General features: G+C 34.6%; 1 protein-coding gene and 1 pseudogene across 1 annotated transcript; one reads left to right on the plus strand and one right to left on the minus strand.

Annotated features, from left to right (window-relative positions):
• Window positions 6,884-11,494, plus strand: LOC107632728 (annotated as a pseudogene).
• Window positions 13,766-14,522, minus strand: LOC107634289. The gene has a single exon (XM_016337831.2). It carries the CDS (start codon window positions 14,233-14,235, stop codon window positions 13,834-13,836), a length of 402 nt encoding a protein of 133 aa, XP_016193317.1. The 5' UTR covers window positions 14,236-14,522; the 3' UTR covers window positions 13,766-13,833.

The raw sequence follows: 14,642 nt of genomic DNA on the forward strand, positions 1-14,642 counted from the left end.
ACTAAATATATATAATATATATTAATCAAAATTAACAATCAAAATTATTAAAATACTAGTGTTTTAGGTATATTTAAATTTTTTGAGACTTATTACACATACAAATCTTTTTAGTATACAAGTCTATACAAGTCAACTCAAACTCAACAAAAACAACTCTCAATTTAAAGAGCATATAAGCACGCGCTTCCTCAACTTTGAATAGCACGAAATAAGAAATGGTTATTCTTCAACGTTTGTATTCCACATTTTTCCTCCTCCTCCTTCTCCTTCTTCTTCTTCTTTGCATTCCTCCTCATTTTTTCTTCGCATTCCTTCTTCTTCTTCTTCGCGTTTTCATCCTCATCGTGGTTCTTTTTATTGTTGGTGTATTTTTTCATCTTTCTCTTTCTATTGATTTTAAAACATTATGTATTTTTTTCTTCTTTATTTAATTTTTTCTCCGAAAAAGAATTATAAAAAAATGAAATAAGAAGATGAGGAAGAAGAAGCAATAGAAGATGAAGAGGATGAAGAGGAAGAGTTTTGAATTATGCAGAACTTATCAAAATAAAAATACACCCAAATATCTTCGTGTTACACCCAAATATTTTCGTGTTACACTCAAATTTACTGCAAATACAGAAAAATATTTCTTCTAATGTTGTATTTTTTTCTTCTTCTTTTTTTTCTTATTTGTTTCTTTCTTTTAGTTAAATGAATGTAAGTTCATCATCTTCCAAGTAATTTTGCAGCATTATGTGTTAAAACAAAAAGAAACTTGAGAAGATAAAACAAAAAAGAAAGGGTAAAGTATATTTTTTGTCTCTGAAGTTTAGTAAAAATTTCAAAAATACATTTAAGTTTTATTTTGTTTCAATTTTGTCCTAAAAATTTTTGATTTGCATCAAATATACCCTTAACAGCTAAATTTTCAAAAAAATTAAGACCAATCTAACAATAATGCATGAAAACTATGCTTGATTTACTTGTGTTGAGGGTTGTTCTTATGAAATTGTTGTTGAATTGGTCTTAATTTTTTTGAAAAATTAGCCGTTCGGGGTATATTTGATGAAAATCGAAAACTTTTAGAACAAAATTGAAACAAAATAAAACTTAGGGGTATTTTTGAAACTTTTGTCAAACTTTAGGGACAAAATATACTTTACCCAAAAGAAAAGATGAATAAGAAAAAAAGAAAAAGAAGATGGTGATGATGATTAAAAAAAAAAGCAGTAGAAGATGAGAAAGAGGAAGAAGAAGAGTTTTGAATTATGCAGAACTTACCAGAATAAAAATACACTCAAAATTTTTAAAATACACCCAAATATCTTCGTGTTATACTAAAATATCTCTGTATTACACCAAAATTTACTGCAAATACAGAAAAAATATTTCCTCTAATGCTATATTTTTTCTTCTAAATTGAACCACACCTCAGCTACTTGATTAGATTCAAAATAATAAAAAGAAGAAAAGAAATTCCAATAAAAAAAGGAGAAAGAAGAGAAATAAAGAAAACGAAAAAGAAAAATAAAAGAAAAAAAGAAGATGCGCGCATAAATATAAATAATTTGTAAAAACTTGTATATGAAAAAGGTTTATATGTAAAAAATAATTCTTATAATTAAAATCAACAGTTAAAATTATTAAAACACTAATATTTTTAGAATGTTTAAAAACTTTTCTATAAATTTATGTTAAGTTTAATTGGATAAGATGAATATTCAAACGGAGTGAAATATATGTATTTATTCTATGTATTTAGTTATTTACTTTCTGAGTTCTGCAAATGAAGAAATCTATTTTCTTAACTCTTTCACATGCATTATTGGCCATGTTAGTCATCATTTTTTTCATCAATTATACTTATTTGTCGACATTAGCACGCAACAATTGTTCTATTCGTATAAGTACATACTAACCTTCTGCGATACTGAGCACCATAATACTTATTAATACTATTGTGTATTTTGTAATATTGATAATGATCACGCTTATAAACTTGACATTGGAAATTAACAATATAAATCAAAAGATGTTATATGTACGTTTAATATTCCATGAAAAAGAAGGAAATCGGCACAAAATAATTGATCCCACAAATGATGAGTAAATCCCAGTAATGATCTTTGACATTGATGTCGTGTACTAAAATCACTTCTAAGATTTTAATTGTATTAATTATGTTTTTGAGATTGAAAAAATTGCACCATAACAGTTTTTGACCTGTTTTTCGTTAACGACGTACTGATGTGGCTTGATGATGTGGACCTTTGGTGACACGTGTCACCTCATGGTTTGGCCACGTGTAACGATATGATGATGTGTCGGTCAACGACACGTGGCATGCTGACGTGGATGGGTATACCATGTGTCACAGTGCTATTTTGCCACGTGTCAGATTATGCCACGTATTGCAATGCTATTTGTCTACGTGTCATCCACTATGGCATCATTACATGTGCATCAAATTGGTCCCTTACTTTGCATCAAATGACTCATTTTAGTCCATGAAATTAAATGTCATGCACCAAATTAGTTCTCTCATTAGTTTTTTTTTTCATTTTTTTATAAATTTAAAATTCTCATTATATATTTGAATACACTAATTTTAATTTTATCTTTTCACAAGTTATTTAGATATAAGTGTTTTTATAAAATGTTTTTAAAATATTAGTTTTAATTATACAATTTTGTTCTACAATATTTTATTAAAAGCATTATGTGACATATTGATATTGATTTAATAAAGAGTGTAAGTTAAGAGTATAATAATATTCCTTAATACAAATTTTTTAACATTTAACACTTTAATAAATATTTTAGGAATACTTGATCAGGCACTTATTAACTAATATAAATTCATTATTCCTATCCATTTTAAGAATGTCCGATTTCCTATATAATTAACTTCTCACTAAATTAATAAGATAGATTTATACTGTCGAATGTCGATTATAATAATTCATTTTATCTATAATTTAGTTAGGCAGCTTTTTCATATATTACACTATTGATCAATATAAGTACTTATTGTAACCATGACTTGAACAGTATTAAAACAGATACAAATAAACACAAGAGGCAATAATAAAGTTTTGGTTTTAGTTAACATGTACTCTAATGATACAAGTTAACATTATTAATTAAAAAATTTATTATAAAATATGTATAATAAAAAATTTAATTAAAATTAGTATATAAAAAAATATTGAGAATTTTAAATTTATAAAAAAAAATGAGAAAAAACTGATGAATGGACTAATTTGGTGCACGATATTCAATTTCAGCAAAGTAAGGGACCAATTTGGTGCACATGTAACGATGACATAGTGGATGACACGTGGACAAATAGCATTGCAACACGTGGCATAATCTAACATGTGGCAAAATAGCATTGTGACATGTGGCATACACATCCATGTCAGTATGCCCCGTGTCGTTGACCGACACGTCATCGTACCATTACACGTGGCCAAACCATGAGGTGACACGTGTCACCAAAGGTCCACGTCATCAAGTCATGGCTCCAATTCCTAGCCCGACCCGCCTTTTTTAGCGGGTTTAGCGGATCGGCCCGACGGGCTCGACCCGTTTTGCCACCCCTATCAGCGCGTCGTTAACGAAAAACGGATCAGGAATTACTATGTACAATTTTTCCAATCTCAGGAACATAATTAATGCAATTAAAATCCCAAAGACGATTTTAGTGCACGGCGTCAATATCAAAGACCACTATGCGAATTTACTCCACAAATGATACTACTAAAGGAAAGTTATTGTTGCTCTGCACCTTTTACACATGGAAGGATAATATTTTATGCTAGGAGAGAACTACTGAATGAGTAGATTTACAAGGTATAGTTGGTAGTTAAATGAAAATGTTTGTTAACTAAAAATTATTAGCAAAAAATTGTCGAAATTTATTACTTTTTAAATAAATCTTGCAATAAATAAATTATAAATAAGATAAATTTTAACTGTTTAGATCGATTATTTTTATCTCTCTAACATTATGGATAATTAAATAGGAAACCATATTTTTTTGGTTTCCTTTAATGGTGACTTAGCAAACACAAGTGTAGTGCTCTTTGTGCGGAGAGAGACATATCCCCAACCGGAGGGGGCTGTTAATATGTCTGTCTCTTTGAGCTTTCTTTACTCAATCTTCACTATTATCTTCTCATAAATGTGAAAGCTGGATCAAGAGGTATTCATATTTTGATTGATGGTGAAAGTAAAAGTCTTGGATTATATTCTTGGTTAATCAATTACCATAATGTATACAATGTTAACATTCATTGCATAACTTGCATGGTTTTAATTTCCTTGTCAAGTTCTCAACAACATGAAAGTTACTTATACTGCTGTCATTTCGTTTAATTATTCCAACTAATTAATAACTATGCATGTGTTATTTTCGATTTATCACAATTTTTTGTTTATTTTTATTACCACATACGTAGTTAGTCTCTTTAGCTACTTGCACATCAAATAAACCATCAAGGTATCAACATATAATTTCAAAGTATTTTTTTATTTAATAAAAGAAAAATACTAATTATTATTCTTTTCTGTGAAAAATAATATATAGTATTCAGATGTATTTAGATTAGCGATACAGTATGTCATAAAGAGATTTAACAAAATTTGTATGTTGGTTGTTGAAAACTTAACACAACTCTCATCTTTTATCTGGACGAAAAAATTTAGAGTCAGCATTTTTGTTGAAATTTGGTCAATACTTAATCATAAAAGGAAAAATGATTAATCTTACATCATTAGATGTCATCTTACACCATTGAAAATATTAATGATGACTAATTGATGGCTAAACATCATAAATTCTGCTGACTCCCTAACACTCCTCTATCTGAATTTAGGCGCACATGTGTAATATAGGCAACTTAGATTAGTAATAAAGAACAAAAATATTTTTTTAAATAAAAATAATAATTACTTAAAAATATAATTAATTTCTTTTCATATAATATATTACTCGAATATCATTTTTTATGTTTGAATGCATTAATTTTAAAGTAATTTTGTTAAGTAGGGAAAAAGGTTTAGGACTAATTAACTTAACCTGAAATGAGTGTGCATTTTGCAAATGACAAACATATATGATGTAGGACAAAAAGTGGAGGTGATTAGGTCTTTCTACAATGAGTATAGAACGAAGCAGATATGGAATATCCATTATTATGAAATTAACAAATGATTTTGGTGATGATATTAAATGAGTTTGGTCTTGTGTATCCCTCAACTGTTAGGTGGAGATGTCCTTAAGAAACGAAGTTTAAGGGACATTTTCATTTTTTTTGGGTCAAATTTTTTTTTCACTTCATTTACTTTGTATTCCTACTTCCTAGCTAGTTGCATCCTCTGGGAAATTGTCGGTGGCCCTTACACTAATCATTTAGTGACAAACTATTTTAATGTCTGATATTTATTATTCATGACTTTAGCATATCTTTGAGTAGTTGGCATGGAATATGTATGTTTTGGGAGAAATTCGAATTTACCAAAACACCCTTAGGAAAGCAAGTTCAAATCTTAAGATCTTGGTGTATAATAAAGGGTGTTGTGGACTTTACGGACTTGGAACTTGCTATGGAATAAATCATCTCGTCAAAACGAGTGTGCTTGCTTTTGTTGTTTCGTCCATACTAATAATAATTTACGTAAATTAAACATGTTCTTCTTTTCTTTATTACATGGAAAATGGACGTCTCACTGGTTTTATAATATAATTGGCTTTGCTTGTTTAGGTGTATTTTTGTCTAGTGGATATACAATTTTCTTTTTCTATATAATAATAATTTTGCAATATCCCATGCTAAACTACCAAAATCGAGTTTATATAATATATGATAAATTATTATATGATTCTTTTTTTTTTAAAGAAAAATATAACTATAATGCATTGAGCACTATTCAAAAAAGGAAAAAGGGAAACCATTATTATTAGCTCATATGAGAATGATTTACATATATATTTGCAAATTGAATCTTTATTTGTTTATTTTTCTTGAAAGCATATTTGCAAATTGATGAATCTAGCTACGCATTCAAGCAAGCATTAAGAGGGAAAAAAGAAAACATATAAAAGGAGAATTTCAGAGATATAATTATGTTAGTCATATTTGTGAACCACTTTAACTTATAAACAGTTCTTAGTCTATTTCCTATTCAAAACAATCACATGTTTATGACTGAGTCCTCCACATAAAGAAAAGTGGAAAAGAATCCTTTATACGAGAAAGCGAAACTGATAGAATATTGAGTTATTAATTCTCATTTGGCACGAATGTAAAATAAAATGGAAAAATATATGAACCAATGAAACAATTTAATTAATTATAAATATAGTAATTAGTTTTATTTATTTATAATTTTAAATATTGATTATTAAATGTTTCACCACATTTAAATTAGGAGGAGATACGTTCAATATCACTGCAACGTGAATCACGGAAACTGATTCAATTAGCTTCCGTCTCTTTACCTTCCTTCCCTCACAAAATGCTTAAAATATGATAAATCAGAAAATAGATTTAGAACCATCCAATTTACAAAGAAAAAAACATCCTAATACCTAACATAAGCACCATCCCCGTAGAAATTTTGGATTCACCCAGAAACATTTGGCTGGTTTTTGACTGATACCCTCTTCGTTCCCTAGTGTTGAATATCAGATTAGAGATATAGACTGTATATAAGGTTTTATATAAGTTATTCTGAGAGATATAGGTTTTATATAAGTTATTCTATTTTAATATAGTTTCTGTTTTTAGATATCTGATTCTGTTGTATCTCCTAGTATTAAGGGATTTTAAGGGATCTGATTCTGTTGTATCTCCTAGTATTAAGGATTTTATTTCTGTACCTATATATATATATATATATTGACGCTGAGAGATGATTCTCTCAAGAAATTCATCCAAAACACAATCCTTGTCTCACTCCATTCGTGTATTTCAAGTTGGTATCAGAGCGGGTTCCGACCCGGCTCTGGTTTCTATTTGTTTTTCTTCTTTTCCGGCTGCAATCTTTCAGCCGTGTTCCCTTTTCCCACCAGCTGACACTATCAGTTGTGTCTCTTCGTCAGAAACTGTTTTTCCGGCCAAAACCTGGTCAAACATCAGACCCACTCCGAAGCAACCCCAGAATCAGAACCAGAAAGCCAAGTTCGGCCTGTCCCCAAAATTTCACTGCCGTCAACTGCCGCACGCGCCGGCACGCGCCGCCCCTTTTCCTGCGCGTGGTCCTCACGCGCCTCCGCTCCAGACGCGTGTGAACGTCACGCTCCACTGCCCAGGCTTTTTCCGGCCCTCGTTTCCCTTCTGCAAGTGTTTTCCGGCCGTTTCTGAGTGTCTGCCATCATGTCTTCTGAGGTAACCCCCGACACCAACTCCAATGGTGGCAAACCGGCTGTTCTAACATCTGTTGTTTCTGGAACCGCTACAATGACCTCTAAAAAATTGATGGGTGCCAAAAATTACCTTTCTTGGGCTGATTCTGTGGAACTTTGGTTCATGGGCCAAGGCTATGAAGACCACCTTACTAAATCTGTTGATGATGTTCACGCCGCTGACAAAACCACTTGGAAGAAGATTGATGCCCAGCTATGTAACCTTATGTGGCAGACCATTGATCCACCAAAGCTGACTATGTTTCGGGCTTACAAAACTTGTAAAAAGGTGTGGGACCGTGCTAAAGCTTTATACACTAATGACATTGCAAGACTTTACCATGTTGCTAAGAAGCTGTGTAGTTTACAGCTTCAAGGAACTGATATGGAATCTTATGTTGGGGCTGTGGAAGCTGTCAAGGAAGAGTTTTCGACTCTCCTTCCCTATGTGTCTAATGCTGATGACCATCATGCTCAACAGGGAAAGCTGTTTTTGGTACTTACGTTACTTGGGTTGCCAGCTGAACTTGAATCTCTTCGGCAACAAATATTGGGCACCTCACTCGTTCCTTCCCTTGAAAACGTATTTGCACGACTCTTGCAATCCGGCCCCTCTTTTGAGACCCATACTTTTGACCAAACTGCATTGGCATCCCAATCTTCTTCTCAAGTGTCCTTTCAAGTGCCCACTTGCGGCGGCCGTGGGGTCGTGGTAATCGTACTCGCCTTAGTTGTATCTATTGCCATAGGATTGGTCATACTCAGGATAAATGTTATGCTCTCCATGGTCGTCCTACCAAGGTAGCTAATGTTGTCCAAACTAATGAGCCATCTGACGTTCACTCCGCCGCACAACCACAAGGGATATTTGTCTCTGGCAATGATTATGATGAGTTTTTCAAGTACCAAGCTTCAAAGCAAGCATCTACTCCCGTTGCTTTGGTGGCCCACTCTGGTAATTATGTTGCTTGTATCTCTCATTCCTCTTCTCTTGGACCATGGGTCCTTGACTCAGGTGCTTCTGATCACATTTCTAGTACTTCTTCTGTCCTGTCTAAACTTGAACACCCTGCATTTCTTCCTTCTATCACTTTGGCTAATGGTTCTAAAATTGGTGCTAAGGGAATAGGTCAAGCTACTCCTCTTCCTACATTACCTTTGAAATCTGTTCTTTACATGCCCAATTGTCCTTTCAATTTGATTTCTATTAGCCAACTTACTCGTTCTCTTAATTGTTCTGTTACCTTTTTTGCTGACTCCGTCATTGTGCAGGATCGAGGGACGGGACAGACGATTGGTACAAGATGTGAGTCTCAAGGACTGTATCGGCTTGCCTTACCCATTACTACTGTGTCTTCTGTTGCTACTGTTGAGTCTCCGGACATGGTTCATTGTCGCCTGGGACATCCCAGCCTCTCGAAGTTACAAGCTATGGTCCCGAGTTTATCTCGTCTTGCTACCTTAGAGTGTCAAACTTGTCATTTAGGTAAACATGTTCGTAGTTTTTTTTCAAGTCGTGTCAATACACGAGCTGCGTCTCCCTTTTCTGTTATTTATTCTGATGTATGGGGACCTAGTCGTGTTACTTCTCATTCTGGTTTTCGTTATTTTGTCACCTTTATTGATGGCTTTTCTCGTTGCACTTGGTTATATTTAATGAAGGACAGATCTGAATTATTTGCACATTTCAAGTCTTTCTGTTCTAAAATTCAAAACCAATTCAAAACTTCAATTAAAATTTTACGAAGTGATAATGCTCGTGAGTATTTTTCAGCACCCTTTTCGTTTTACTTGTCCTCCCAAGGCATTCTACATCAGTCGTCTTGTCCTCATACCCCTCAACAGAATGGTGTGGCTGAGCGTAAACATCGTCACTTGGTTGAAACTGCTCGCACTCTTCTTCTCCATACTCATGTTCCCCTTAAGTTTTGGGGTGAGGCTGTTCTGACTGCATGTTATTTAATTAATCGTATGCCTTCTTCTGTTTTGCAAAATCAAGTTTCTCATTCCATTTTATTTTCTCATGAGCACATTTTTTCTCTTCCACTACGAGTCTTTGGTTGTACTTGTTTCATCCATGATCTTACCCCAGGCAAAGACAAGTTAACTACTCGCTCTATCAAATGTGTTTTCTTAGGGTACACTCGATTTCAAAAGGGTTATTGTTGTTATTCTCCAGCTCTTAATCGTTTCTTTGTGTCTGTAGATGTCACTTTTCTTGAGAATACCCATTTTTTCTCTGCACCCGACATCACTTCACCTTCCATTACGGAGGTGCTTCCTGTTCCTTACTTAGATGGGCCTCCTATTCCCACAAAGCCTCTCCAGGTTTATCATCGCCACCCACGGCCTGCAGTCCAAGATAACTCATCTTCTGAACCCGTGGTTGAACCGTCCTTGGATCCTTCTTCGGGAGTTAGCAGTAGTCCTTCTATTGCTCTCAGACAAGGTACTCGTTCCACCCGTAATCCTAATCATATTTATAATTTTCTTAGTTACCATCGTTTATCATCTTCTCACTATGCTTTTACCTCCTCTTTGTCTTCTGTTTCTATACCCAAAACAACAGCAGAAGCTCTTTCACGTCCAGGGTGGCACCAGGCTATGATTGAGGAGATGTCTGCCTTACATTCTACTGGTACTTGGGATCTTGTTCCATTGCCACCGGACAAATCTACTGTGGGTTGTCGTTGGATCTATACTATTAAGGTCGGCTCAGACGGAACCATTGATCGATTAAAAGCCCGCCTTGTGGCTAAGGGCTACATTCAAATCTTTGGTTTGGACTATGGTGATGCCTTCTCTCCTGTTGCGAAGATGGCCTCTGTTCGTCTTTTGCTTTCTATGGCTGCTATTCGCCATTGGCCTCTTCATCAACTTGATATTAAAAATTCTTTCTTACATGGTGATCTCGAGGAGGAAGTATACATGGAGCACCCTCCCGGGTTTGTTGCTCAGGGGGAGTCTTCTGGCTTAGTATGTCATTTACGCCGATCTTTATATGGCTTGAAACAATCCCCTCGAGCTTGATTTGGTCGCTTTAGTACTGTTATTTCTGAATTTGGCATGATTCAGAGTGAAGCAGATCATTCAGTTTTCTCCCGTCATTCTTCCTCCACGACCTCCATATATCTGGTTGTTTATGTGGATGATATTGTCATTACTGGAGATGATCATGAGGAAATCACTCAGTTAAAACAACACTTGTTTGATCACTTTCAAACTAAGGATACGGGGAAGTTAAAATATTTCCTAGGAATTGAAGTGGCACAATCTAATGTTGGGATCTGTATCTCAAAGAGAAAATATGCTCTGGATATTCTTGAAGAAACTGGAATGTTGGATTCTAGACCTGTAGATACACCAATGGATCCCAACACAAAACTTAGTCCAGATCAAGGAGAACCTCTTGCAGATCCTGGTAGATATCGCAGATTAATTGGCCGATTGAATTATTTGACTGTCACTCGGCCAGATATTTCATTTGCCACTAGTATCCTAAGTCAGTTTCTTGAGTCCCCATGCGAAAGTCATTGGGACGCAGCTGTTAGAGTCCTTAGATATATCAAAGGTGCTCCAGAAAAAGGTTTGTTGTATGAAGATAAAGGACATAACCAGATTGTTGGGTATACTGATGCAGATTGGGCAGAATCTCCATTTGATAGACGTTCTACATCTGGTTATTGTGTTTTTATTGGTGGAAACTTGATATCTTAGAAGAGTAAGAAGCAAAATGTTGTAGCAAGATCTAGTGCGGAAGCTGAATATAGAGCTATGGCACTTGCCACATGTGAACTTATATGGTTGAAGCAATTAGTTAAGAAACTTAAGTTTTGTGAGCCGAGTAAGATGGAACTGGTGTGCAATAATCAAGCTGCCTTACATATTGCTTCCAACCCTGTGTTTTATGAACGGACCAAGTACATAGAGATTGATTGCCATTTCATAAGGGAGAAATTGCAAAGTGGGGAAATAGTAACAACCTTTGTCAACTCCAACGATCAACTTGCAGATATTTTCACCAAAGCTCTACGGAGTCTTCGGATACAATACATATGTAACAAGCTTGGTGCTTATGATTTATATGCTCCAGCTTGAGGGAGGGTGTTGAATATCATATTAGAAATATAGGCTGTATATAAGTTATTCTGAGAGATATAGGCTTTATATAAGTTATTCTGTTTTGATATAGTTTCTGTTTTTAGATATCTAATTCTGTTATATCTTCTAGTATTAAGAAATTTTATTTCTGTACCTATGTATATATATATATTGACGCTGAGAGATGATTCTCTCAAAAAATTCATCCAAAACACAATCCTTGTCTCACTCTATTCGTGTATTTCAAGTCCTAGCATTGTTGAAATAAAATAGTGGGAGAACAACATTTATATGTTATTCTGGTTTTGATTTAGGAATTCGTTCAGGAATTTTTATAAGATTTTACTTTCTTCATAAGTTTTATACTGTGAAAAAGTATTCATTATATGTAGGGATATAGCTTGAGATAGCATCCTATATGATCCATAAAAGAAGGATGTGAACTTTGAACAGGTGACACTGACACTAGCAATAATGTAGAAAATATAAATTTGATCAAAATGCTATTTTGGCAACTGAAACTACAACTCTTTTGCTTCAATGTAATATCAATATATCATGCTATTTACTTAAAATAATTAATATTATTATGATAAATTAAGTATACTCAATTATTTTGATAAAGAATGAAACAATAAAATTAAACTCCTAGCCTCATATTTTCTTTTCCTTATCAATTTTGAACTTGTAGTTCCTTTAGAGTAACTAAAACTTCCAAAACCATTATTTCTCTTACACTTCCGTTTATAGGTCTAGCTATTTGATTCACATTCACTCTTAAAATTTTAGTCCTAAATAATTACCATTAAGTATTAAATTAATTAAGAATTTAATTTTGTCCTAGAGCCGGAAAAAAAAAAGGACCATCAATTACATAAGGTTGAATTAATAAGGGTTGATACATTAACTGGTCTTTAAAATATAACATACAAATTAATTTAGTTACCCTGGTTTTTTCTTGAGCCCTCGGCTCTCTTGTAGACCAAAAACAGTCATCTGTGTTAAGGACAAAATGGATTGTTGCCTTGGGCTTTCAATAGCATTGAGAAAATGCAAATTTTTTGATATACAATATTAGGCCCAAGTTCATCGAAAGTCCAATAAGACACTAACAAGTTGTTAGTATGTTCAGTTGGGGTGTAGACTTGTAGGTTTGTTTAAAAAAAAGACTAGGTAAATAATAAGCAAGGGTTAGGTTGAGGTTTTATGGAGGGAGAGTCAGGTTCTGTAACATCAAGTTAGTAGTTGGGTTAGGGTGAGTTAGTGTTTGGGTGTGGTTCGGGCTCCCCGGCCCATAGCATGACAAAAAAAAAGCAAGGGTTACAACCAATTTAGGTTGGTCGGCTCGTTCGTCCACTTCAATAAGTGTTAAAAATTTGAATACCACCATTAAATAGAACTTAGAGTCATGACCTGAAAAATACGGTAGGAAACCAGTTACAGTAAATTCTCATTTCTCAAGTTTGTTAGGGTGTTGCATAATTAGTGATTCTTCCGATGTGAAATATAACTTCTAAAGCTTAAAGGCCACAATGGATCCCAATTTGGGTATTCAACAACAAAAGTTAGGATATGGGGTTTGCACTTACATACCTCCCTAATATCGCAGGTCATTTAGTTTTATAGTTCATTAGCATATTTGTAAATTTGTTGGGTTGTTTCAAAATCTTTGTCTATTGAGATGAAGCATTCATGTCCATAAAAGGAAAAAAGCAAGGGGGAAAAAACATTAATGAGTGACTCCAAATGCAAACTTCTTTATTTTCTGTTATTTTTTCATTTCTTTTTCTTCACAACATCCATATTCTGTAGCATACGAACAGAACAGAACAACAATCATGAAGATTCTGATCGTAACAGAATTCGTTTTTCTTTCGGATAATCACTGGAGGCTTGAAAAATAAATAAAAAGGAGAAAGTAGAAGAAAAATATTTTGTCTCCTAAGCATGTGTGCATTCCAAAATTTAATGCTAATCTTAAAAGTGAAAGTGCACAGTACTAAAAGAGTAAAAGATCACTCGCGAATAATTGAATATAACACCCATCACTGTCTCATATCATTTTGTCATTTATTTTAAAACCACACAGCTACAATCAAACGCAGCCTTCCCGAATTTTCCAACCACGCAATTTCAAAGTCCCATAATACCATGATTACGTCATCATAATCTTCATTTTCACAATCTCCCGAAAGATAGTAGTAAATCCAAACTTTTCATATCACTACAATCATGCCCAAACCATCATTTTCTCTGCACATGTATGTACACATTTTCCATCCATCACCGTTGCACCATTTCCCATATTCTCCAATTGATTCGGTTCGGAAAATTAATCATGGTTGGCGCTGGGACTCACTCCTCCAAAACCCAGTTTCTGCGAACCGGGCCCACATCTCCTTCTCCATAGGCCACACTTCTTTTTCCTCAACCGGCCTGGGTTCGACCGAAACCGGTAGCGAGTCAAACGACGGGGCGAGGCCGCTAGACCGCTGGTGCCGCAGCAAAACAAGGTCGTTTTTGGAATCTCTCAGCATACGGTGTCGTTTCTTCTTGTGCAGTGCTTTGCGCACCAACCCCGCTGGAACCCTGTAAATGGCGAGAACTGCGAGGTTTATCACGGCGCAAGGGAAGCAGCACACCACGGCGGCGCACTCCGCCGCGCTTCCGCCGGCAACTTCACACGCGCGCCGCCGCCGCGACGGCGGGTTACTGACGACGATGACCTGGCGAGACATTTTAAAGATTTCAAGATTTTGAGAGAAAAAGAGAAAGAAAGAAAGAGATTGTGTCTCTTTCTTTCTCTCTCTATGATCACAATTCACGGAAAGGAGCGAGTGTGATTGTGAGGAATCATGAATATTCTGAAAACAGAGAGAGATTTTAGTATTCTTGGGTTTGAACTTTGAATGATTATAAATTGGGGATGAAAGGGGATAAGCGAGCGGTTATGGAAATGAAACGAGAAACGAGAGGTGCACGCGGTTTTTTCTAAGTCTCTATGACTCACAAAGCTTGAAATTCGTTATAAATGGATATTTTATATTTAACTATATATATTAATTTGGATTGATCAAAATCTGTGACATTTGAAGTTTGAACCTTCTAGAACTATCCAAACTGCTATTTAGTAACATTATTATTC

The sequence above is a fragment of the Arachis ipaensis genome, chromosome B03, assembly GCF_000816755.2.
Source record: "Arachis ipaensis cultivar K30076 chromosome B03, Araip1.1, whole genome shotgun sequence".
Lineage (NCBI taxonomy): Eukaryota > Viridiplantae > Streptophyta > Magnoliopsida > Fabales > Fabaceae > Arachis > Arachis ipaensis.